General features: G+C 41.1%; 2 protein-coding genes across 11 annotated transcripts in view; both read left to right on the top strand.

Moving 5' to 3' along the window:
* FNDC3A (fibronectin type III domain containing 3A) overlaps positions 1–20,426 on the top strand; it is a 124,220-nt gene extending 103,794 nt beyond the window's left edge. For 9 of the 10 annotated variants that reach the window (XM_082304062.1, XM_082304058.1, XM_082304055.1 and 6 more), the window contains 12 exons: positions 671–809; positions 2,547–2,615; positions 3,968–4,086; positions 6,088–6,193; positions 6,285–6,460; positions 7,435–7,548; positions 10,344–10,493; positions 10,578–10,861; positions 12,894–13,103; positions 14,476–14,642; positions 15,276–15,403; positions 18,514–20,426. In XM_082304062.1, the coding sequence (XP_082160188.1) occupies positions 671–809; positions 2,547–2,615; positions 3,968–4,086; positions 6,088–6,193; positions 6,285–6,460; positions 7,435–7,548; positions 10,344–10,493; positions 10,578–10,861; positions 12,894–13,103; positions 14,476–14,642; positions 15,276–15,403; positions 18,514–18,828 (1,977 nt within the window). In that variant the 3' untranslated portion in view covers positions 18,829–20,426. Of the gene's footprint in view, positions 1–670; positions 810–2,546; positions 2,616–3,967; positions 4,087–6,087; positions 6,194–6,284; positions 6,461–7,434; positions 7,549–10,343; positions 10,494–10,577; positions 10,862–12,893; positions 13,104–14,475; positions 14,643–15,275; positions 15,404–18,513 lie in introns of those variants that run through there. The other variant, XM_082304054.1, reaches the window with a different exon arrangement.
* Positions 20,427–21,280: 854 nt separating this feature from the next.
* MLNR (motilin receptor) lies at positions 21,281–24,388 on the top strand (the record flags this gene model as incomplete). The annotated part of the gene is given in 5 exon segments (XM_082304980.1): positions 21,281–21,510; positions 21,512–21,753; positions 21,756–21,953; positions 24,076–24,153; positions 24,156–24,388. Coding segments are annotated over 5 exon segments (951 nt in total). The 5' UTR covers positions 21,281–21,310.
* Between the last annotated feature and the right edge of the window lie 1,792 nt (positions 24,389–26,180).

Here is a 26,180-nt window from a genome sequence, read left to right as displayed (position 1 = left end):
CCTTTAGTAAATTTTAAAAGTGGCCTCTCTGCAGTATGTCTTTTTCATCATCTTTTGTTTCCATGCTTTTATAAAGTTTTTTTCTCATGCATATATTTTTTTATAAATAAATTGCACAGCTCCAATAAAAGAGAGTTGTTCTTAGACCTGTCTAATTTCTGAGTATCTTAAATGGTTTAAAAAACAAGTTTTCAGATCCTTGATTTGTAATAAAGTGGCTTGTGCTATATTGAGCACCCACAGATTCCATTAATGACACCGAGATTTGCATGTCCTGATTATCTTTTACAGTCAGGCAACTCTTAAGTGTCCTAAGTAGAAGCCTAACTTTATGCACCAACATTTGAAATTTGGGGGATATGGAAGGTTATTTGATTTGTGAAATGATTTTTTTTTCAGCTTCACAATTACTGGGGGTTTTTTTTAAGGATTTTTTTTTTTCTGCTGGCAATTTGCAGGAGTTTTTAATTTCAGTATAGTGATTGTCTAACTATGGGACTAATGAAAATGTAAAATGAAGGTGTATATAATAGCTTTAGTTCTTGTGATAATTTATTATGTAGCTGTCTAAGTATACATGTAAATTAATTTGACCTTAGCATTAACAGTGAATAGCATACCACTAGCTGTTGCGTTTGTTCTGTTTATAATATTTTTTCTATATTTGCAGGTCATTGCCTATAACTCAGAAGGGAAAAGCAGTCCAAGTGAGACAGTAGAATACATTACTTGTCCAGACAAGCCTGGAGTACCTTCAAAACCCACAGTGAAAGGAAAAATTCATGCACAGAGTTTTAAAATAATCTGGGGTAAGATTGTTGTCCAGGTCTGTTTAGAGTATGTCCTTTGTATTTTATATATATAAAAAATATTTTTTATATATATGTACTTGTATATAGAAGGCCAGGTTTTACTTTAGTAACACTTCAGTCAACTGAGCCATTATGATCCATTTTCATGGAACTAAGAGAAAAATATTGATTCAAAATACTTAGGGTGGCAGCATAATAGTGTAATTATGTGGGAAGAATAATATACAAATTGTACAAGGGACTACTGCAGGGAGCTACAATAATTAAAACAGTAATGTTAATTTGTGTACTAAGAAGTTCTGTTTCTCTGGCACAAAATGTAGATGCCACAGAATTCTGGGGTTTTATCAGAAGGGGAGATCCAGGTTCAACCTATCTCTTCAAAGTGTTTGCTTTTGATAGATAAATGTTTTTATTCATTAAGGACCTTGAGAAACTTTTCCTTAGGCTCAGGTTTTTAGCCTTATGCTGTGAAATAGAAGGTGTAACAGTACTATGTGATGCAGTACTTCAGGAGAAAATCAAACAATTAAAAGTTTTATTTATTGCCACAGGTAATTAAACATCTTACCTATTTCTGTTTAATAGTGTGTTTAATTTTTTTGCATTATTAATAATAAAGTTACTTGTAGAGTATAAGTAGTACTCGGCAGGTCCAGTCTTGCATCTTTCCAGAGTGCTTTGCTACATCAGGGCCTGATACTTGATCTTTTATGGATGATAGATAAGGTATGAAGTTATTAGAAATACCTAATTTGTAAATTGAAAACTATCTAATATATCTATTTATCTATAAAACCTTTAATAGTCATTATTTTGAACAGTAATACTCTCTTTTTTTAATAAGTGATATTTAATGTGATAATTTTATTTTTCATTTGGAGTAATTTGTTACCTTGCACCCAAAAAAGTGCTATGTGCCATATAATAAGTCTCATTTTATTTAGCAGGTGTGATATGATATGTAACCCTTGCCTAAGAGCCAACACAATTTCATCCAGCGCATACATAATGTATTATTATGGCAGCAGTACACTTCTGTGTTGAAGTATCATGCTGTCTTAGTATTTGTCCAAAATGTTGTTTTTCCACATCATTTTAATTCTGCTGTTCTCTGTGTCAGCTCTGAGAAAGAGTAGTAGGATTATATGTCAAAGAAAGGTCTGTTGGTTCATATCTTGTACATGAATATTGTACCAGGGAGGATAGTGCACTCCATTTCTAGTGATGTATTACAAATTTAAGAGATTAAATTTTTTGTTTAGAACTCCTGACTTCTATTCTCTCCCAAAATATTTAGGTTTTTGAAATCCTTCCTTAAATAATTTGAAATATTCTTATATGCAAATCAGTATGATAATCTTTTCCTGTCTGAAGTCCAAATTACAGGACCATTAAGATCTATGTCCCTGAAACCATAATCAGGCAGCCTTCCACAGCACTTCAGACGAACTGAAATGTTTGCTGTGGCATCTCCCAGGTGCCTGATTCACTTGTCACTCTTCATCTATAAAGTATACACTAGGGTTGTGAGCTGGCAGTTTCACGTAGTGGAGAATTTGAGTGATTTGCAGCTGTCCTGAACTAGGATGCTAGGGCTAGCTAGCATGCTGTCTGTCTACATAAGCACCCATCTCCAGTCAGCTGTTGATTGTGCCCTTTGTAAATTCTTCCCAAAAGCTACCAAACCATTTAATTTGCCTCACTTAGTTGGAGTATTGCTGTTTTTTATAGATCCACCAAAAGACAATGGAGGAGCAGCAATAAATACGTATGTTGTGGAAATGTCTGAAGGCTTAAATGGTAGGTATTAGAAGCGTATGTTGGCATTCATTTGTGTTCTTTTTTCTGCGTGTGTGCGCCTGTGGGAAGAGTAAAATGTGTATTATGACAGGGAAAGTTATTGCAAGGGACTGCCAGTAAAAAAATAGGGATGTTGATGCTTGTATACAAGAAGTTGTTTTCCTCTGGCTTAGAAAGAAGATGCCACAAAACTGTGTGTCGGAAGAGATGCTCCGTATTTAAATTACTAATGAGGCGTATTCTGTTTTGGAAATTAAATGACACATTTCAGATATTTTAGGGCAAGAAGACAGGGCCGCATAGCTTTGTTGGATGTGTGACAGATGAAAGAAAAACTAGTGCTCCGTTTATGACTATTAAAGGGGAACAGTGATGCAGTTGGGATAACTGTTTCTGCTATTTGCTTTTCTGTCCTTTCATACAGAAGGGAAATAACAATATTTCTAAACTGGATGTAAAGCCATCCAGCTAAATTATTTAAAAATGTAGACCTCTTAAGTAACCTTATTAAATTCAGAAACACGGTCACACTGAGAATGAAAGTTTATAGTTCTCCAGTGCTGTGTCAGATTAAGACAGTGCGCTGGCCCCAGCTTGTAATGGCAGCCCTCTCAGGGGTCTCAGCTGCGGTTCTTTTGATACTTAGTCTGTTGCTTTCCTTACTCCATCATGTGTCCACATTAAGTCACTTTTGGAATGATTTACCCGAGCCTTTCATGCAGATTTAGTGAGCTGTGCATTACGTTTCATTCCCGGTCCTCTAAATTCTATGATGTATTGAGTTGTTGGAGATTTAATTAAAAGTCCCCAGGTTCCCTGCTTAATCTCTTAAAAAGAGAAAGAGAATGCTAAAGAGTTTCTGATTTAAGAATCTGGCTGAATAGCAAAGAATGAAATCAGTATTTCAGATGGTGCTGGGCCATTCAGGAATACAGGAACAAGCTTTATCAACTGTGAACTGTAGTTACAGTCTGCAAAATGAGTGCTGTTATTAAAAGTTTCTTTTCCATGGAAAATTTTGCTTTTGTATCTTTCCTGTTTCTTTGGTTATGATGTTTGAATGTGCTTGCTGGTGCAGTAATAACTACTTCATTAAAAGTAAATTCTCTCCTATTTAATATGAATACCAAATAAGGAAGATATTTCAGCAGATCTACACAAATTTACCTAGGAAACTATCTTTATGAAATTATTGGATCTTTTTCCAGGAAATTCAAAGCAAGCCTTACTTTTTTTTTTTATAAATGTCAGGCACACACTTATTTAGGGAAGCTAGGATACCTGCTGTGGCTGGTGATGAAGTGTGGCAAATTACACCTTGGTTCATTGCACACTTATTCCTAACCTTTCAGGAAACAAATGGGACACGATATACAGCGGAGCTGCTAGGGAACACGTGTGTGACCGACTAAATCCTGGCTGTTCCTATCGCTTACGTGTATATTGCGTTGGGGAAGGAGGACAAAGCATGGTAATATGAGCTAATATTTTTATTAAATAAAATGTCTCTCTCGTTAAGAAAATCTGGTCCAGTAGTTAATAAGCAAATATTGTACAGAAGTGCCTAACAAAGTAGCAATAATTAGTACCTCAGAAAAGTTCCACACAGTGGAACAAGTGTTGCAAGTTTCCGCCCATTTCTTAAAGAAATTAATGTGAATATTCTTTTCTGATGCTATATTTTGTTTGAAGTGATTTTTCATATTTACAGAAACAGATACTACGTCTTTTCCTGTGTGATACATTGATAGAATGTCATTTCTTAAGGCCCAACCCAAGACAGAAGTGTAAATTTAATGTTTTCGGTGTGGTCAGTGGAGTACCCTGTCTGAGCAGCCAAGTCAGCCCAGCAGGCAGGGGAGGACAGAGTTTTTCTTCAGGCTTTACAGGGTTGTGCTCCGGAGTCTCTTCCTGTGGTGTCGCAGCCACAGCCGAAATGTTTCCATTGCCCTACTTTTCAGTATTCCCAAACAATTTGGTGTGCCCTACTATGCTCCCTCATACATCCACATCGCATACACACAGACTCGCACTGTCACTTCTGTGGTGTAGTTCAGCCTCCGGTGCCAAAATGTCATGCTGTATTCTTCTCCCTTCTTCCCAGCAGCGAGTGTAACAAAGCCAGCCCTGGCTCTCTACAGACTTCCAGCAGGGCTTCACTGTCAAGCTGATCTCCTGAAAATCTTAAAGCCTTGCCTTCCTGATGTTTGCCATTTCTTCCCCAGCCCCCCTTTACTACGTGAAATTCATCTGCTCTTCCTCCACATAGAAGTCTCCTGCAAAGATAGCCTTGCCCACAGCCACCTCGTCTTAAAAATAAATCTGGACTCCTTCAGTGCTGGCTCAGCTGCAATGCTTTCCCTCTCGCCATAGCTCAGCTTGCTGTTGTACAGGGAAGGGGGGAAGGCAGTAGACGTCCCAGTCACCTAACCACAAGTGCTTGTATGTCTTTGGAGACTTTTGCTCTGCCAACCTCCTTTCCCCACAGCCCAACCCCATTAGTTTAGAAAAAACATTATTTGAGTGCCAAAGAGAAAGTAACTTTCAGAAAGTCCTGATACTTTTGAAGGTGTCAGAAATCAACAGAAGAATAGGAAAGAAAGATGTAATTAAACTTTTCTGTAGCTCATCGTGGACATATGCCTCCTGAGAAACATTCTGCTTTTTAAGTAGCATCAGCTGTTCAGTGCAACAATACATTCAAAGGAACTGAAAAGCAGCAGAGGTTCCAATCCACTCTTTCTGGAACATATGTAGAAAGCAGTTGTGAAGCGAGACTCTAAGATACATCTCTCTTGTAAACTAAAAGGCTTGCCAACTTCGTAGTTGTTCTGTATCACACTGAAGCTAATAAGCCCGCATTGTCTCTGACTCATTTCTGTCTACATCCAGAATAGTCAATGCCATCTGCTGCATGTTGTTATACTGTGTATTTTTGCACACACTTTAAATCAGAGGTAGAAGTTTGTTGCACATTAAGTATTACTAAGCAATGAAAAAGTTGAAATCTCAATTTTTTTTAATCTCTTCTGATTGACATTTCTGCCCACTTTTGCTTTCTGAGAGGTTGTTGCACAGAAAGTATCCAACTCTTAGAGTAAGGTTTTAGACATCATTAAACTGCAGTTTGATGGATAAGAGAATGAGTTTACATTGAACAAGTCATATTTCAAGCATCTGTACTAGGTTTGTACTGATAATTAACCACTGTTTTTAATTCTACCCCTTGCATGTGTACCAAAACACAAAAGCAAAAGTTAATTTTGCATATTGTGTGATTACTGTAGTGTGTTTTATATAGGTATTTTGAGAAATGCATACCAGATCACTTAAACATCTTCATGTATTTGAGGATGTAGTTCAAAAAATGGAAGATCCTGTTTCTGACTCAAGTATTTGCCTTTACTTGTGGCATAACTGATAGGGCTTTTTTTGGCGTAGATGACTTCATTAATCTATCTTTCCTTTGTAGGCATCTGATGCTTTACTGGTGCAGACACCAGCAGTGGTTCCTGGTCCATGCCAGCCTCCAAGGCTACAGGGTAGACCGAGAGCAAGGGAAATTCAGCTGCGCTGGGGTAATTCTATTACAACTATCAGTGAGCGTAAGGGATCCAAATGTGTTATGTGTTAAAATTAAATGAGCTTTTCTTTCTTTCTTATTTTTAGGACCACCTCAGGTAGACGGTGGTTCACCCATTACCTGTTATGGTCTGGAAATGTTTCAGACAGAAACTGATGAACACAGAGAGGTTTACCAAGGCTCTGACGTTGAATGCACAGTAGGCAGCCTTCTTCCAGGGAGGATGTACAACTTCAGACTGCGAGCAGCCAACAAGGCTGGGGTAAGGAGGCAGTCTGAAACGAAATTAGCTCCAGAGACTGCAATCACTGTTAAGGATCTTCTCTTTTAAAAGAAGCATTTAACAGTAATTTTAAAATGAGGATTTCCTAATGCAGAGTCATTTGATTCACAGAGCTTATTGTTGTGTGGGAACAGGCAGTTAAACATCAGTTTACAATAAAGGGGGTTTTAGACGAAGGGAAAGGAAAATAGCTAATTATGTCTTATATCTGAATAATAGCATTGGGAAATGGTTAGGAAATGCTAAGTACTTTATTAAAGCATTGTTGCAACTTTAATATTCTCATGTAAAGTAAGGTAGTAAATGATTTTCTGTATACAGCTTTGTAAATTGATTAACCTTCATTTTTACAGCTGTTGGTGTTCTAGAACATAATAATTAGTGTTTCCTGACTCTCTTTTTATATTTAGTTTAACTTCTGAGTACATGTGCTATCAGATACAAGACTATTTTCTCTATTTGGAGTATTAAATGTGTTTAAATCAATTGTTGACGCTGTCTGTGGAGAGGTCTGCAGCTTAAGGCTTTAAGGCACTGACCTAACTTTTTATCCGCCCCCCCCACAAAGAGTGGTTTATAGCTCAAGCATTTTTTGAATCCTTTATTTCTTTTAGATAGATATAAAGAGGCAGTTGCAAATTGTGTTATGTTACAGTGCAACCATCATGTAACTTCAAAATAAGGATTTGGATAGCACTTTCCTGTTTTGCTTGAGAGTTTGAAGTGTCAAATTTATTCTGATTGCATTCGCTATAGAGGAGTCTTGCAGCTATTCTGGAGAATAATCAGATACTGAAATAAATCCTGAATCCACAGTCCACAAAGATTTATTTTATAAGCAAGTAATACAAAGTTTCAGGCTGCTATTATATGTCCCTACTATGGTAAACTGTTATTTAAAAAGCAGTAATTTTATTTTTACAACGTGGTTGTATCAACTCACTTTTTAATAGTTTGGACCTTACTCGGAAAAATGTGAAATAACTACAGCACCTGGACCACCAGATCAGTGCAAGCCCCCTCAAGTGGCATGCAGATCTGCTGCGTGCGCTCAGGTGTCGTGGGAGGTAAGAATGCCATGTTACACCGATCTTAATGTGATTGTCTTCTACATTTTTAAGTTCAACTTTAAAAGCTTAAGACTGTATTTTTAATCACATTTTTAAACATACTTACCTGATTATCCAATACTTGGTAGGTAAAACCATAAAGTCATTCATCATACCATGATATGACAGCTGTAAGTTGGCAGCCTGCAGGTACTTGAGATCTTACTCTGTTCTTTTGTTTAAGAGTTTTGCCACAACTGCTGCACTGCATTTCTGAGTGATGCAGGCTCTTCTTAAAATTTTCTTTAATGTAGTTATCTTTCCTCAGAGAGAATATATCCACATAATACAATAGATTACTGTGCATTTGCTGGTTTTATAAGCTGATTTAATTTTATATAATTGCATGAGTAAAAATGTAGCAAAAGCCTCACAGGCCTCCTATAAACCCATAATATTTAGATATCTGATTTAAAAAATGCAATAGATAAAAATTAAGCTTGTAAAAAGGAAGATTCTGTCTGGGAATACTGTTTAAACACAGCTTTTCAGTGGCTTGAGATAAAGTATCTGAGTTACAGAACTGTACAGAAAAAAAAAGATTAAACTATTTTACTTGCAAGGTAGAGTTCATGCTTCCTACTGGGTATGTCAGAGGAGCTCTCCTTAAATGTCTACAAGGCAAAGCCTTTTGAAGAATCTCTTACAATGTTCAGGCAGGATTAATTTGATCAATGTTAGATATCTGCTTTATCGACTCACAGAGTAATTAATGTACAATTGGACCTCTAGATATCATTTAGTTCAACGTTCTGTTCGAAGCAGAGCTAGCTTCAAATTTAGGTCAGGTTTCTCAGGGCCTTGTCCAGTCAAGTTTTGGTTATCTCCAAGGATGAAGATTGTGCAGCCTGGGTAAAGCTGTCTCTGGGCAAACTCTCTCATGCTGTAGAATATTTTTTTTTCCTTTATGTCTAGTCAAAATATCCTTTAGTGCAAGTCATGACTCTTGCCTCTTGTCTTGCCACTGTGCCACCTCCAAGAAGAATTTGACATCATGTTCTTTGTAGCCTCCCAGTAAGTAATTTAAGGCAGCAGTAAGATCTTCCCTTAGCCTTATCATGTTAATATCAAATAAGCCTTACCTTTTTGTTGTGTGTTGCAGTCCCCCTTCGTGGCCCTTCACTGGACTTACTTCATTATGTCAATGTCTGTCTTGTATTGGGGAGCCCAAGATGGGGCACACTACTGGAGATGCAGCCTCCCCAGTGCTGAGGGGAATTGTTACTCCTTGTAGCATTCTTGCTGCTCTTTTGCTGATACAGCCAGTATGTAATTCGCCTTCAGCAGACACACATTGCTGACTCACATTCAACTTTCTCACCAGGACACACAGGTTCTTTTTTGGTAAAGTTGCTCCTCAGCCTGTACTGTTCTATCCCAGGTCCAGGACTTTGTGTTTCCCTTTGTCTTAGTTGAACTTCCTGAAGTTTGTATCAGATCCTGCTTGCTGAAATCCCTCTGGTGGCCATACCCTTCAGCATGTCAAATGCTTCCCCCCAGTCATCCCTGCACTTTCTGGCTTGGATTCTCCTACTTCTGTTACGGTGAACTCCGTTAGATCTCCAGCAGCAACATGGAGAAATGACTCCGCCTTCACTGACAGTTGCACAGCTACCCACAGCTGCATTAGTTCTCTCACCAAAAACATCTCATTGTAAATGAGAGAAGGGAAAGGGAATCCTTACCAGTCACAGCTCAGGAGTATCAAATGTTATCCTGTGAAATGCTGTTTGTATTCAGTCACTTACCTTCACGTAGCCTAATGCTGAAAGTAGCAAATACTTTTCTTTCAAGAGAAGGGTAAAGAAAAAAACATGCTTTGGAGCAATTATCTGCACCTTGGTGTGATTGCTCTCTTGGAATATTTAATCCAAAACAGCAGCAGCATTTTTCTTCTGTTTTCTTCATGATCTAAGAAATTTTTTGTTGACTTGGGGGGAGGAGGGCGGTGTTTGGCTTTTTGGTTGGCTTTTTCTTTATTACTTCATTGACTGCTGGTATCTTTCCATAGTCTCATATCTTAGTGTGGCACTGGTACATGTGATTTTAACTGTACCTCAAATTATTATTTCTAAGGAGTATTAAAACCATTGAACTCCCAACATTGGGAAGCTAAGTTTGGATTCCTAAGGCAAGTAGCGAGGAAAAACAGGCTGCTCGAGCAGGCATTTCTGTCCAGGTCTGTGTTGTTGCTTAGGTGTCTCTCCCAGTTGCCTCACAACTCTCTCTTGTGAAAAGAGCGCAGAGTTTTCTGCTTCCCACTATGCTCACAGCCTAGTTTCCATGCACAAGAGCCATGATGTGCTCCAAAGGACGAGTCCTTTAATCTGTAAGATGAAGACACCAGCACCAGTGTGCTTTTGCATATTGTCATCCCTGCACTATAGACCCAGTCAGTGAAAACTCTAGTGCCCTAAATCACCCTCTCAGTAAAAACATCTCTTGCTATTGACTGTTTAGGCTCCTAAGCGAAATTCCATATGCTAAATGATCTCTGTATTTAAGCAACTGAAATCACAATTACTTTGTATAGAGTAGTCTCTGCAACAGTAAATAGTGTTTTTAAAGTATAGGTGATTCAAGGCAGGTAATGCATTCTGATTTATTTGTATTGTACTAAATTAAAAATCAGCAAAGAAACAGGAAGGTAACATTTCTGTGGAAAAAAACAAAAACCAACAATATAGATGTGGTGAGTTTGGCTAATATTTTGTTTGTTTGTTTGTTTCTAACTATTTATATCTATTTCAAAGGTTCCGGTGAGTAACGGAGCTGACATCACGGAGTATCGACTGGAGTGGGGCGGTGTGGAAGGATGCATGCAGATCTCCTATTGTGGGCCTGGGCTCAACTGTGAAATGAAAGGGCTTTTACCTGCCACTATATACTATTGCAGGGTTCAGGTAAAGACATAAAGCTGTTGTTAGTGAAATCTGGAAACCAGAATTGACCCTGCCGTAAAAACATGGTCTGCTTTGCGTTTGCAGGCAGTGAATGTTGCAGGTGCAGGCCCTTTCAGTGAAGTAGTGGCATGTATGACTCCAGCCTCTGTACCTGCAGTTGTGACTTGTCTTCGGGGACTAAGTGAAGATGAAGTTGAAAATCCACACTATTCTCCTTCCACATGCCTTGCTATTAGCTGGGAAAAACCTTGCGACCATGGATCTGAAATCCTTGGCTACAGCATAGACTTTGGAGATAAGCAGCCAATAACCGTTGGGAAGGTTCTGACCTATTTTATAGATGGCTTACAGCCAGATACTACCTACAGGTATGCCATGCACAGCTACTTGACAGCCTACTCTTTCTTCCACAAGAGCAGATTCTTTGCTTGTTTGTTTCCTTGTATTTTTTTATTCTCTGCATTACTCTCAGAGAAGCATTAGTACATAACCATGGAGCAAAAGGAAGCTCTGTAATCATGATCATCATAAATAGATGAGCTGTGCTGCTTTTGTTATCTTTCAAGAGCAATTTATGTTAGTTTGTTTATTGTGGTATTGTTGTATCTGTCTGGTTAATGTGTCAGTTTAACTGAATTCAGATTACAGATGCAGATTCATAACTGTTTTTTGGACTGGTTGCTTCATAGGTAGATGGCCTCAAATCTGTTTGACAAGATAAAATCCATCCAAGAAGGGACCATGTCCAGTCTTTTTTGACTGGATTGTCTGATCTAATGACAGCTCATCACAATTTGCAGTGCCTTTTCTGCAGAAATAGCAAGTATTTGGGTGGCAGTCAGCATGAAGAATGTCGGTTTGAAAATCTACGAATCATTTTTAAATCTCTTTTGAAGAATTTTAGTTGCTAAAATAATCCCTTACGTGTGGTCTAAAGGTTACTGAAAAACATAAATGTAAAAATCAATAATTCTGCCTGAAGGAACTCTACATTCCTGTGACAAAAACATGTCCTCGGTGTTAAAACTTAAAGGAGAATGTCCATCCCACTGAAGTTGGAATTTAAGCCCACACCGATTTCAGTATAGTTAGGATATCATCTGGCTATGCGGTTTTCTGAATCCTTAAAGATTTCTTCTTACTTTTTTTAATGCTGTATGTAAGACTACAGTGTTTCAGTGTGCCTTGTAAGTATTCAACGATAATGCTGGCATTTGAAGAGCCATTGCTCTCTGTGTCAACAAACTGAAAAAAGAGATGCTTCTATTGCAGAGATACTTCGGTACTTCTACCCACAAAAGTGCTTTTATAGGATACACTGTCAACTCTTTGTGCAAATAAAAAATTGCATTTATTAACCTTATTTCTGTGCTATAACAAATTAGCATAATGTTAAATATTACTGTAGTGAAGGAGAAATATTTATTCATAAGCCTGCACGCACATTTGTGTTTCAATATTTTGAAATTGTGTGGTTGATTGTTTTGGAATTTAATTATTGTGATTACTTTTCTCCAGTTACCTAGATACTATTTTAGGCAAGCAAATACTAGTCTGCAAAATGAGATTAGACACACTTTGCTCTCCATGGCTACCTGTGAGATATGTAAAGAGCCTCAGATTTCTATTTTCTGCTTTTTCCTTGTTAGACACAAATTTCTTGGCTACTTCTTTTAATTCTTACTTGTAAACCTAATGCCAGCATTGTTTTCCGTGGAGTATCCAAAAAAAAAAAATTTTCCCTGAATTTCGAGTTCTACAAAGACCCCTCAGCCATGTGTCCTTTGACTTCTTCTAGTTTCCCTCTCTCCCTTTCCAAGCAGACCCAAGATGGCTTGTGTTTGCAGGCACCCAGAGATGTGTTACCAGTGAAAACAGCAAGAGAGGTGCCTGGGCACCGTCACTTTATTAATTCACGTGAATCGGATCTGTTCCAAAAAGCCCATAAGACTTTCCTGTAGTCATCCTTGAACTCACCTGCTATAATAGCAAAAGATATGGATTCACCTCTTTTGGGGGTGGGGTTTTTTTTACCTTCCCTCTGCTCTTCAGCGTGGCTATCAAAAATTTTGGTTCAAGGCCTGCGGGGCCAGGAAGATGGGCCGCTCTTGAAGTAGCTGATAGAGCTTTTGCTTCTTTTCACTAACGTGAATGATGCAAATATGCTAACATATTTTTATTTTGAATCAATCCAGCTCCTTAAAATGTGGCAAGGAAAGTGACACTCCTGCATATTCATGTCAGTCTATCACAGCATAATATTGATAAAGTCTTCATTGTAGAAAGTACCATCTATTTGGTACCATTATTCTCTCTTGAATGTGAATGGTGGAAATGACCGGTTATTTTTTCTAATCTAATTTGAATTTAATTTATCCTCTCTTTTTTTTCAAATACTAGAGTACGAATTCAAGCCCTAAACAGTCTCGGAGCGGGTCCTTTCAGCCACACCATAAAACTGAAAACAAAGCCTCTCCCCCCGGACCCCCCTCGCCTGGAATGTGCTGCGTACAGTTCTCAGACTCTCAAGCTGAAGTGGGGAGAGGGAACTGCAAAAGCATTAACTGACTCCATTCAGTACCACCTTCAAATGGAGGATAAGAGCGGAAGGTTGGTTTTGGAATTGCTTTAATTGCCCTGTATCGCTGTGGTCTGGTGCTTGGGAGATGGCAGCAAAGGGCAAAATTCCGTATGCTTTGCTGAATTTACAACAGACACAGGAGGTCGTCTCGTCTGGCAAGGCAAGAAGGGCTCTAGTGTTCCGTGCTGGAAGTACAAGATTAAAAACCTCACAGTTTTTTATTTACAGTTCAATATGAAGAGTTTAATGAAATGTTTCGTACCAGCACACTTCTCTCTCTCACATTTGGTTAAGTATTTTGTCAAAGTATCAAGTTTAATCAGTCTTGTGGATTTTATATACTTGATATTGGAAGGGGTGAATTCTTTACTCTTTGTTGTCTTTATATGCAACTATTTTTAGTGGAAAATAAACTCATATAGTACAAGTTATTGTTTCAAGGGATCCCTTCTCTCATGTTAAATAGGAATGTAAGCTGAGATGGTAAATGGTAAATGCCTAAATGGTAAAATGAACAGTACTGCTACACTAGGTACCGTGTCTCAATCTCTGAGTAGCTTTAGCTTGACAGTGAGACAAAATAGATCTGCTAGGTGAAATTGCTCTGCTGTAAGGAGGAAAAGAAATTAGACTCTTAACTGGAAATATTCATTGCCATTACCAAAGACTAGGTCATGTGCAGGTACCATCTGTTTTAAATTTAAAAGAAAAAGTCAAAGTAGATGATAACCCCTGCAGAAAGAGGTAAATTCGTGCTGTGTCCTGGTGATACCAAAATTGAAAATCAAATGAGAGCTGCCAGATCAGTCTATGTAAGAATTATAACACGGAGGAGAGTGGCCAGTGCACAGAGCTCTCAGGATGGGACTTGGTGTGCACCACAAGTGCGACTCTGGCCTCCTGTGCAGATCTGAGTGAGCTTCATCAGTCACCCATCTCTGACAATGGTGTACAAGAGCAGTTGGATCCGTGATCCTTTCGTAGGTGTAGTAAGGGAGAGGTGCAAAGGAGCAAAAAGCTAAAGTCTAGTTACCTAATTTTGAAAAGCTAAAGATGTTGGGGGGAGTGGATGGCCAAAAAAAAAAAGCAGTGTACGCAGCTCATTGAGAGAGAGAGAACTGCTATCCTGCCCCACTCTTTAAAGTGCAGAAGGGTTTCTGAAAACACTTAGGATCATTTTTGCCAAGAGACCATCTGTAGTATTCTTTGTGTAAAAGAGATTTTTATTTCAAAGACATGAGAAATAAAAACTCAGCTGCAGAACACTGTTTAACTGAAATAAATATTTGTGGGCTTCTCACTAGATTCTGGGAAATTATGGGAATAGATTTCAAGACGGTACTGTAGCTACTTTGGAAGTCCTTTTCTGTGTTTAAAATAAGCTACTCTTTCCATTTTCAGGTTTGTATCCTTATACAGAGGACCATGTCATACATACAAAGTACAGAGACTCAGTGAGTCAACATCATACAAATTTTGTATTCAGGCATGTAATGAAGCTGGCGAAGGTCCCCTTTCTCAAGAATATGTTTTCACTACGCCCAAATCTGTTCCAGCTGCCTTGAAAGGTAAAGGTGCTTCTTTTTTCATCTGGGGGTGGGGGGATGGCAAGTTGGTTTGGGTATTGTGTCGTATTTGGGGTATTTAGAATGCTAAGCCCTTTTCCAGGTGCAGGTAGGGATAGTAAGGGAATGCTCCTTTCGTGTCATTGCCTCAGGCGTAAAATACTCGCTCCAAAAATGAGAGACTTGGGGCTTATGCATTCTTTGACATAAGAAGGTTTATACTTAGAATCCTTGCTTACCAGGAGAGAGTGACCAGACTGTTACAGTAATTCAAGGTGAAAATTCTACCTAGCATGTTTAGAATAATTTTAAGCATAGCAGGTTTTGTTTTGTTTTGTTTTGTTTTGTTTTGTTTTGTTTTGTTTTGTTTTGTTTTTTTAATACGATGCATGCTTGCAGTCACCAAATTTTACTTGCTTTCTCTTGGATGATACCTAAATTAGCAGTAGAGACCTATGCGAATTGTTAGTTGTTGTTCCAGAAAACGTTGCAGGAAGAACACATTTGAATCTGAATCTTTTGTTTCTCTGAGACACAATAGCAGACAGCATACAGGATTTCACAAGTGGTTGGAATGTAGGGTGAAGTGCTGGGGAAAGCAGAGCTAGCGGTCACTTTTGGGTGTTCTTCCTTCAGCACCGAGGATAGAGAGAATCAACGATCACACGTGTGAGATCGCGTGGGAGGTCCTGCCGCCCATGAAGGGCGATCCGGTTATCTACTGTCTTCAGGTCATGGTGGGAAAAGACTCGGAATTCAAACAGGTATGATGTGTTTAAGTTATTGTATTTTTCTTCAATTAGTATTTGTGATAATTAGTTTAGATTAAAGGCTGCTGTGTTCCAGTGTGTTTTTAGTCACCCTGCTAACTTTTTGTTACTAAATAATATAAGCTAATATCTCCTAAAAGCATTGTCATAGAGAAGAGAGATTTAAGTAATACAAATACTGCAGTAAGTCGCAGCCTCTCTGGGTTACACTGATGTTTACTAAATACAACTTGACACCTCAAGTCCTGAGGAAATTGTCCACTAATGGGAAGAACTGAGAAAAAGAAAATATATGCACCCAAGGGTGCAGAATTGAGACTTACGAGAAAAAGAACAAAGGGTTCTCTTTGCGCTAAGAGCAGTCTGAAGGTGCTGGAGCGTGTCCAAAGAAGGGCAGCAAAGCTGGTGAAGGGTCTAGAGCACAAGTCTTATGAGGAGCGGCTGAGGGAGCTGGGGTTGTTTAGTCTGGAGAAGAGGAGGCTGAGGGGAGACCTTATCGCTCTCTACAACTCCCTGAAAGGAGGTTGTAGCGAGGTGGGGGTCGGTCTCTTCTCCCAAGTAACAAGCGATACGACGAGAGGAAACGGCCTCAAGCTGCACCAGGGGAAGTTTAGGTTGGATATTAGGAAAAATTTCTTCACCGAAAGGGCAGTCAGGCACGGGAACAGGCTGCGCAGGGCAGTGGTTGAGTCTCCATCCCTGGAGGTATTTAAAAGACGGGTAGACGTGGTGCTCGAGGACATGGTTTAGTGGTGGACTTGGCAGTGATAGGTTAACGGTTGGACTCGATGATCTCAAGGGTCTTTTCCAACCTTAACGATTCTGTGATTCTGTGAAAAGCTTTGATGTTGTCAAAGTCATACTTCTGTACAGAGAACTGCAGATGGGAAAGACCCCCAACTTCTGCAATATAGACCTTCGGGTGCAGTGAAACTTTTCTAATATAATTCAGTGATGAGTTTTTTACCATAGGGCCATTTCAGTAGTAGGGCATGCTGCAACTACAAGGGTCAAGCAGTTGAGAGTGCGTTTTAATTTCAGGTTTGATTACCCTAAGATGCAGTTCGAAACACTAAGCTACAAATTAGTCTGCATTTAAAAGAGGATGTGCAGTGCCAATTTTGCTTCCCTATAAACTGCCTGATTAATTAACATGAAATTAGGCTTGGAAACTGTTTCACACTATTAAGCAAGCAGGTTTCCTTCCAGAAACACAATTAATTCTGGTATATCATAATTTTATTATAGGTCAATATTAAGTAAGCTTTGCCTGTGCTTTGGTAGATTATAGGCCTTAAGATTTTTGTAATTCATAACTTTTAGTGTAGTGCTATGTTTGTTATGTTACGAACCATCATCCAAGGTGTTTGTTATCTTGCCATGTGAATATTCTTTATCGTAGCTTTAAAATTGTAAATGCAACCTTAAGTCTGTAAGTAAGGTGTGGTCAGTGTTGCTTGTCAAAGAAGTCAAGTCACGCTTTGATTAGCAATGTGCATTGCCAAATGAGCTGGACAAGAAAATAAAGGTTATGCTTTAAGCCTGGAAATAACAAAGTAGACTGAGGGGCGTGATTCCTTTTGCCTCTCCAGAACAGTTTAGCGCAGTAAATTAAAATAAAATGAGAAGACTAGTTTGCAAAAACTAAAATTGGAACAGTCAAGAAGTAAACACGGTGGAAACGGCCTTTAAAATACTTAGACACGATGGTGACAATTTTCTTTGACATGGACAAAAAATAAACTGCCTGAGAGTCCGCTCTAAGCTGTTCACTACCATTTCCCTGCCAAAACTTCACTCTCTTCTCCTCCTCCTCCCCGATCCGCCGGCCGAGTTGCTCATGTCGTTGCTCCCTACATGCTTCAGACAAAATACGTTAGTAGCCTGCTGTTCGAGCTGTGTACATCAGTGACGCTCTTAAAGGGCTTAGGAAGCAACCGTAGAAATACCCCCACCATTTGAGGGGAAGGCAACTTCTGGCAGGGCACTGGGGACCCTGTCCTCAGCTGCTGCTGGGGACAGTAACTCATGTCGCTGGTTGTGGGAACAATTCCTTGAGAGAAAGAACAGTCTCTAGGTTGTAGATGCCAGTAGAGCTCAGCTGCTTTAACTGTCAGAGGACTTTCTAAGTCTGTGAGTAGCCACGGGCACAGCAGCAGCTCTTCAGACAACAAAATGGGAAGAGATTTCTTGCTTCTTTCATTGGAAGGCTGATAGCTTGCGTTTGCGAAATACTGTCTAACAGTGTGATAACTGCAGGGAAAACTTCCGCGTGATGTGATATTTCTGTATCCTGCTACCAATTAAATAAAGCAAATCCAGGTAACGGGGGGGTGGAGTGAAGGGGTTTAAAGAGAGAAATCAAATTGTACTGTGCTACCCCCCAATAGCTCAGTACCCATTGCTACACCTATAAACAGCAAATTGAGCCCGCATGGGATTTCGTTGACTTTTACAGGACCTTTACGTAGCTCCAAATTAATTAATTTGAGAAAGCAGCATTTAGATTTCACTGAATTAGGTGCTCTGTGCTGGAGGGTTGTGAACTCACGTTAACCAGCCACCTGAGAGACCCTTGGGGAACACCCTGATAAGTCATCTGTGCCTTGGGGTCTCGTGAAATTAAGAATCACAGAGAGGACTCCTTGCGGCTTTCCTGATACAACGTTTATTGGGATAAATTATAATATTTTAAACACGCGCTATCTTAACTACAACAAAGTATGCTGGATTGGAGTAGACTTAATGAAGTAGCTTGATACAGAGTTAATTACTGAAAATCCTGTGATAGGATATTGTATATCACACCCCCTGGTGTAGTAGTTACGTTGTAAGTGGTCACTAAAACACCTTAACACTGGGGCTTCTGACAGAGCTTATTTGGCGCGTGCTCATCATGCCGTAAAAGCGCTTGGAGTTTCACCAAAAGGACTGAAGACTTCACATACCGTTTAAATTGCCTTTGTGAGCTTTGTGTCCGCTTTTCTCTGCATGGGGTGAAAACACTGGCGAGGGGTCGTCCTTTTTACAGGTACCTTCACCACAAACAAAATTAGAGATGCACGTTTTTGCTTGACGTGTTGGTTTTTTTTCTTTATTGCCAGATTTATAAGGGTCCGGACTGGTCATTCCGATACACAGGCCTCCAGCTGAACTGTGAGTACCGCTTCCGCGCGTGTGCCATTCGCCAGTGCCAAGAGCCAGCAGGTCACCAGGACCTGATCGGCCCCTACAGCGCCCCAGTGCTATTCATCTCTCAGAGGACTGAACCGCCGGCCGGCGCCGCCAAGGACACTGTGCAAACCGCAAGGACGCAATGGTCCCAGAGCGACCAAGTGTGTGCTGCTGTCATCCTTGCACTTTTTGCTATCTTTTCCATTCTGATTGCTGTTATCATTCAGTACTTCGTAATAAAGTGAAGAAAAGAGAGTTATTTTAGAACGCTGCCCATTACATTTTACTTTCTCATAATCTAAAAGTAATTCTGTTCTCTTGCTTTTACAAAAACAGGCATTTAAGCACCAGGCATTGGGACTGATGCAAACCTTTTCAGCCACTTTAAAATGCTTACTGGTAGGTGTAGGCTGACACACGTTATTAGAACGCAAGCCACAGAAATACAATCTTTTCTTTAATATGCCTTCTTGCAGTACAAACTCTGTATGGGGCAGGCAAGCAGTGTTTAAGGAAAAGGGTTTGACCAGTACAGCCGAGCGTAAAAATGGTTTCCTGGCCCACACTTGGAAGGGTTCCTACCGTAACAGGGAAGAATGTGTAGATCGCATTTAAAACTTACACTAACAAACTTGTGCTGTATACAATATTAATCTGATGCTGTGAAAGCAATTTAGCGCTGTATTTCTACCTCCTCATTTGTCTTAATTATTTGGGAAGCAGGATTTATGCTGAAAAACAGAAGGGGCTTTTCTCAGGCAGCAAATAATAAACTGGATGGAAGAGTATGCACGAAGGAAGCTTCTTACCTGATAAATGTGGAGTTCTTCACTGCAAGTAGATGTTTTCAAAAGACTACGCGGGGATGGCACAAGTGGTTTATCTTACCCCCAGGATTTGACGTTTACTTAAAAAAACGCCTCTTTTACTTCTTACGAATATAGAAGGGAGAGTGGGAGAGAACTTCTTAGACTCATTATTCAAATTGAAAAACACATTTCCCAAGTTGACCTTTGATTGGATGCAGTTTATACAGATGTCTGTGCCCTCTGATTTTGGCTAGTTAATAGATTTTTGAGATAAAAATTCATTATTGAATTTTTGCTGTTTCCCCAACATTCACTTGCCATATCCACCCGAATCAAGCACTGCCTTTTTTTGTTTGTTTGTTTTCTTCCTGTCTTTTCTTTCTTTCTTTCTTTGGGGCACCAAATCAGAAGACGAAGTGTAGTAATTTGCACCAGAAAACTTAAAGCTGCTTTTTTCTTGAGATCCTAATGTTTAATGTAATGTCTCTTTGGATACTGTACCAAATTGTTGATTGCATGTAGTTAATGTTGCATTAGAGCACTTTGCAATTGCATAACTCATCAATGTTTTGTGAGCTTGCATTTGTGAGTTCTTGAATGACCAGACTGAATTTTATCAAGTATCCCATTGAACATCTTGCTAGATGTCAATGATTGCCGGTGACACACAGCTTGTAGTGAAACTATCTTTAAAAAAAAAAAAAAAGAAAAAAAATCCTTGTCTCATCACACTTAACGTTATTTGTTAAACACTCTGTAATTAGCTATTTTTAATTTATTTGCGTTACAAGATAGTGGATCATTAATGACTTCTAGTTGTGTTCAGTTTAGCATTTTTAATGGTATTAAACACTTCTGTCGGTCTTAATAATAATAAAAAAAGGAACCTCTGTCTTGTGCTTTGAAGATCTCTGAAGAATTTCTCTTATACTAGAACGGGCATGTATTGTAATTGTTTATACGTCCAATGATCTGTGCTGTAGAATAATGTTGCTGAGTTTCGTTTTTTAAAAAAAAAAAAAAAAAAGAAATGGCGAAGAACTTGGCCTCCACGTGGCGAGAACGATCTGTCTTTAAAAACGTACTGTATGTTTACATTTTATTTCCAATTCGTCATTTGTACGTATAGGCTGATACCTTCCCGCAGGATACCACGATAACTGATGTTTTCTAGAACCTTCTTAAAAGTGCCGTGTTTGGCAGTGCAAATGAGGTTGCGTGTAACAGCCCAGAGATTTCTTAGGGTTGAATGTCTAAAGCGGTAAGATTTGTTACTACAGTTAATCTGCAGTGACTTATGTTTTTCATAGTAAAAATCAAATGAGCTCCTATTTTTGATAGTCATTTAATAGTGTATTTGCCATTTGAGCCTCAGTGCATATTACTGCATTGAAGACAGTTTTTAATGTAATCTTAATTTTACCTCATATACTGTACATTCCAAAAATAAATAAAAAAAAGAAAAACTCTAAACTTTTTAAAACGTTATAGATACACTACCAAACATATCACTTTACAATTGTACAACGTCGGGCTCCATGAAGACGAACCTGTATAGTCTGATAGAAAATTACATAAACTATGTAGCAAAGTATCTTTAAAAATCTGTGGAAAAAATAAAACTATCATTCTTTTTTGTTGTCGTTGGTCTGTCCCGTTTGCATGTAACGCTGCTCCCGAGCCGCGGGCCCTTCCCGCGGGCGGTGGCACCTGAGGGGTGGCGGGAGCCGGGCGGCACCCCTGGAGGAGCGGCGCTGCCCCCGGCAGGGTGGCAGCGGCGGAGGGGGCTGAGGCGGCTGCGTCCCCCAGCGGCATCTGGGGCGGCGGCGGGAAGGGCAGCGAGGGCGAGCCCTGGCCACGGCCGCTGTGCAACGAGCGGCTGTGGTTGGCACTGCCGGTGCGGGTGCTCGGCCCTGTCATGGCCGCCTGCCTGGGGCTCCTCGTGGTCGGTAGCATCCTGACAGAGCTGGTCATCCACGGCTACCGCGACGTGCAGACCACCACCAGCCTCTGCCTGGGCAGCATGGCTGCCTCGGACCTGCTCATCCTCCTGGGGCTCCCCTTCGACCTCTACCACCTCTGGCGCTCCTGGCCCTGGATTTTCCGTCAGGCAGCTGCTGTGCCACCACCGCCTCAGCGAGGGCTGCACCTACTGCGCCATCCTCCACATCACCGCCCCCACCGCGGAGCGCTACCTCGCCATCTGCTTCCCCCTCAAGGCCACGGTGGTTGTCACCAAGCGCCGGGTGAGGGCTGTCATCAGCGTCCTCTGGGCCTTCGCCTTCCTCTCCGCCAGCCCCTCCTTCTTCCTGGTCGGTGTGGAGCAGCCCAACAACCACACCGACTTCAGCCGCGAGTGCAAGCCTGCCCCGCGGCCACGGAGTCCGGCCTGCTGGCCACCATGTTCTGGGTCAGCACCTCCTACTTCGTCCTGCCCGTCATCTGCCTCAACGTCCTCTGTGGCTCCATCAGCCAGGAGCTGTGGGGGAGCAACGCCTGCCCGCGGGCCCCCAGTGTGGTCCTCCGGGAGAAGGGGCACCGCCAGACCGTCAAGATCTCGGGTGAGTCCCTCCTCTGTCCCCCCGGGGCTGGGGGCCATGGCTGGGGCGAGGAGCGGGGCTGCAGCCCCCGCAGCTCCGGCGCAGGGTAGGGCTGGCGCAGGGGAACACCCCAGCCACGCCGCCGAGCCCTGCGGCGCTCCTGGGGACTGCTGCGGCGGGGATTTCTCTCCCTCGCAGCTGAGGCTTCACCTGCGATGGTGTAGCGCTGCCCATCCAGCAGCCTGACTGCCTTCTGTAGAAATACCCTTTTTCTGAATTTTACCAGGGAGAACCAAGTACAAGGTAGTCTGCGACCTCAGAATAACTGTGGCACCGTCAGTAGTCTCTTGCAGTGGGCAGCAACACCTCTGGGTAGTAAAATTCTGCTTCTGAAAAATAAGTTTGATTTTCTTAGTGGTCTTTCATAGTTCTCCTAGGAGTAAACCCACTGGTTGCCCAAGCAAGCTGAAAAACAGCAGCTTAACCCTTACGAGCTGTTTGCAGACAAATCATAGAATCGTTAAGGTTGGAGAAGACCTTTCAGATCATCGAGTCCAACCGTTAACCTAGCACTGCCAAGTCCACCACTAAACCATGTCCCTAAGCACCACGTCTACCCGTCTTTTAAATACCTCCAGGGATGGGGACTCAACCACTTCCCTGGGCAGCCTGGTCCAGTGCCTGACTGCCCTTTCGGTGAAGAAGTTTTTCCTAATATCCACCCTAAACTTCCCCTGGCGCAGCACATCATAATACCAAAGCGCTTCCTGCTGATGTAGGATGCTGTTAAGTTTTAGTTCATTTTTCTTAGTCATATGTTCGTTACCCAGATCGCAGTCTGCCCTGGGGCTTTAAAGTTTGTAAATACTAACCGATCTGAAGGAGAAAAAAAAAGGAAAGAAAAGGAAAGAAAAAAGAAATCCAACGATTGATTAATGAGCATAAACCAAAATGCCCTGGTTATTTTTTTTTTTTTCCCTGCCTTTAGTGAAGGTTTTACATGCTACATGACAGACTTCTTTTACCAGGGATGTACTCGGCGAGATGGAAATAGCGTAGAACAAACAAAAGAAACTAATAAGCCCGAGAGAGTACCTTTCACTAACTACTTTGAGGAAGGTATTTACATCGGAGTAGGCACAAGGTTTTCCAACAGAAACACCTATGTCCATGATCTCCTCAGAATCCATGGAACCAGACCAATTCCCCCTCATCTCCAAGAGCCAGCAGCACTACGCATGTGATGTATTTCAGGCGTAAACTTGCTTTGGCTATATCCCTTTTTTTTTTTAAGCTCTGAGAAGCACCAAGGATGCTCCACAAATGATTGTTTGTTTTACTTATGTGCATTTATAAACAAAAATAATTAAAAATATGGATACAGTAATACGTTTATGTAATTGTTCCTCATCTGCTCCTCCTATGTTGCTATTGCAAGAGTGTTTGTATTTGTAGTGTGCTAAAACGCCACACCAGACCAGGAGAAGAGCTGGAGTGACTCAGGCTGGAGATCCATCTAGTCAAGTATCTGTCCCCAGCAGTAGTTGTCTGGGGATACCTGTAGGAGCTTCAGTGGAAAAAAAAAAATCAATAGACCAACTACACTGTAAGCCTTTACGTTAGCAACTATCCCATCACAACAGCGCAAATTCAGTGGGAGCTTGGGCGGCTCAGGTCCAGCCCTTACGCTATGGGCTTTTCCAGTACTGTAGACATACTGAAGGACAGCTCTGTAGCGAATGGAGCTGCTGTGCGCTTCTGCAAAGCCACCTCTTCTTATTCTGAATTTCGTTTTCATATCACACACGTGGCGTCACAGACGTTGCCAAGGAGAATCTTTGTTATGCCTGATGTTATTATACGGATGTTACACCATGGTTAGTTGTTTACATTTTTTCTCAGCAAACTCATCTCATGGTTTAGCTGAAGATTTTACCAGTTACCTTTTAATCCAAAGACTAACAGTCAGACTTGCTGCTATTCCCGTTTTCATGGTTTTCCAAAAATTTAATGCCGTCATTTCTATATATCATTTGCAGTGGTTAGAAGAACCTGCAAAATCAGCCATGTAAAATTTAGTTTACTGGATGGTTGAGAAGTTAACTTGCTCCTTAACGATCGCATGTGTTATTTTGTCTTAGAGCTGTGGTGGTTCTGGCCTTTGTAATTTGCTGGTTGCCTTTCCACATTGGCAGGATCACATTTATAAACACCCAGGACACCCGATGATGCTGTTCTCCCAGTACTTTAATATATTCACTCTGCATCTTTTCTACCTGAGCGCATCCCTCAGCCCTATCCTCTATAACCTCATTTCGAAGAGGAACAGGGCAGCAGCCTACAAGCTGCTGTTGCCACACCGAGCTGCGGAAAGGGCTTTCACTGTAACAAAAGACGCTGGCGGCTACGCAGAGAGCGGTGCTAGCACAAGAAACGAGTACGCCACCAGCTTCTGAGGCTGCAGCCCGCACTTTCCCAGGCGTTCTCTGCAAAGGAAGGGAACTCCCGTTTCATGGGAGAGTGGCAAAAGGATGGGCATTTGTCAGGCCGCATGGTGTTTTGTAACCGTTCGTATTTTGAAATACTTGTGTTTTTGTTAACAGAGCAAGCAGGGACCCAAAAGTAGTGAGCATGATGTGCAACTTGTGAAAGATAACTCAACAGGAAAAGATGGAGTAAATTGCCAGCGAAACTGTGACTTCGTTTTATTACATGTTGTTCATCACGTGTTTTGTGCAATTTCTAGTATTTTTAGAAAATCATAACATCAAAGACAGAACGCAAAGGAGGAGGGAGTTTGAGGTAGCAGCTCTGCTTGGGTGCAGTAATGGGTATAACTCCCAGACAGCCTTTGCCATTTTAAAATGGTTTTCTTATAAACAAGATTTTACAAAACAGTCTTGCAAGGAGATGGACACAAAAGAAATCACCCCCCCACCCTGAACATCCTTGGAAGAAGGGGACGAAGTACCTGGTCTTGTAATAATGAAGGGAGTTTCCCAGATGGTTTCACTGACTCTTCCCTTGGGAAAGTGTCTCCTCTGCTCAGCAACCTCTGGGCTTAACCCTTTTGGTCTGACCCATGCGATCAAATAAGGTCTCTTATTTATATACCAGTAACCAATCCCCTGTATCTGTAAGAGCTCAGATATCCCTGATCGCTTCCCCACGATAGACCCATAGCGTTTGGGTAACATTAGCGGTATGTGTCCACTGCGTCACATTATGTACTACGCGTGCAAATAATACACCGAATTAACCCGTCTCGCCACAAACGAGACCCATCACCCAACATGCTGGACTGCGCCCAGGACTTACTGCTACGTAACGCTGCACTGCAAGTCAAAAACCAACTCATGAATTTTGCTCCAAAGATTTTAAATACAAACTTAAACTATACAATTTAGTAAGAACTCTGTGTTCAGGTGCAGCCAGACTATCTTTAAAAGAAGTATTTCAGAAGTAGTTTCTGTACAGGCTATAAAATAGAAGGGAAAATGGACTAGAGGTGCAGGGCAACTTTGCCAGGCAGAGAGAAAGAAAAGATGATGATTGATTGATAGTTTTTAAAAGAGAGAGAAAATGATGGGATGTAAAAGAAAAGCACAAAGAATGGATGGTAAAAAGAAAGCATGTCGAGGTATTCTGTGTCTTAAGAGAACACAGAGTTACGGTGAAATGCACAGGAAGGAAAAATCGGTGATTTGGCACAGCCCACGTCTGACCCTGGACACTTGTTAGAGCGTGACTGTACTTAGGAAGACATTGAACCAAAATTAAACACCTGAAGTTTGAAAGGGATCTAAACCCATTCGTTCTTAAACATGTGAACAGGTCTTTCTGAACAGAGTGGAAAGAAAGTCCTCCCACGGACCGTAGCCTAAAGCCACAGCTCGGCCTCTCCCACTCAGGGACCTGCGGCCTCGGGCAATGCTCGCTGACCGCCTGCCCCACACTCGAGGAGCTGCCAGGCGCCCACCGCTGACTGCCAAACATCACAATTAAAAAAAAAATAAAAAAAAAAAAGAAAAAGAGCTGGTAGCTCAAGGGCAAGTTGAGAAAAGACACCCAGAAAGTCCATGGAAACCCTTCTCTGGGAGGGAGGCTACATCTGTGAAATCTTACTAGTTTGGTGCAGGCACATAAAGCTTGTGAAAGCTTTACGGTCTAAACAGCTGTGACAGGGAAAGAAGAGTGATGGTCTCTAATGAACAGCTTGTTAGTACGAGATCTACCTGTGGCTGTTTG

The sequence above is a fragment of the Platalea leucorodia genome (assembly GCF_965183815.1).
Source record: "Platalea leucorodia genome assembly, chromosome: 2".
Taxonomy (NCBI): domain Eukaryota; kingdom Metazoa; phylum Chordata; class Aves; order Pelecaniformes; family Threskiornithidae; genus Platalea; species Platalea leucorodia.
This window is presented reverse-complemented; position numbering and strand designations above follow the sequence as displayed.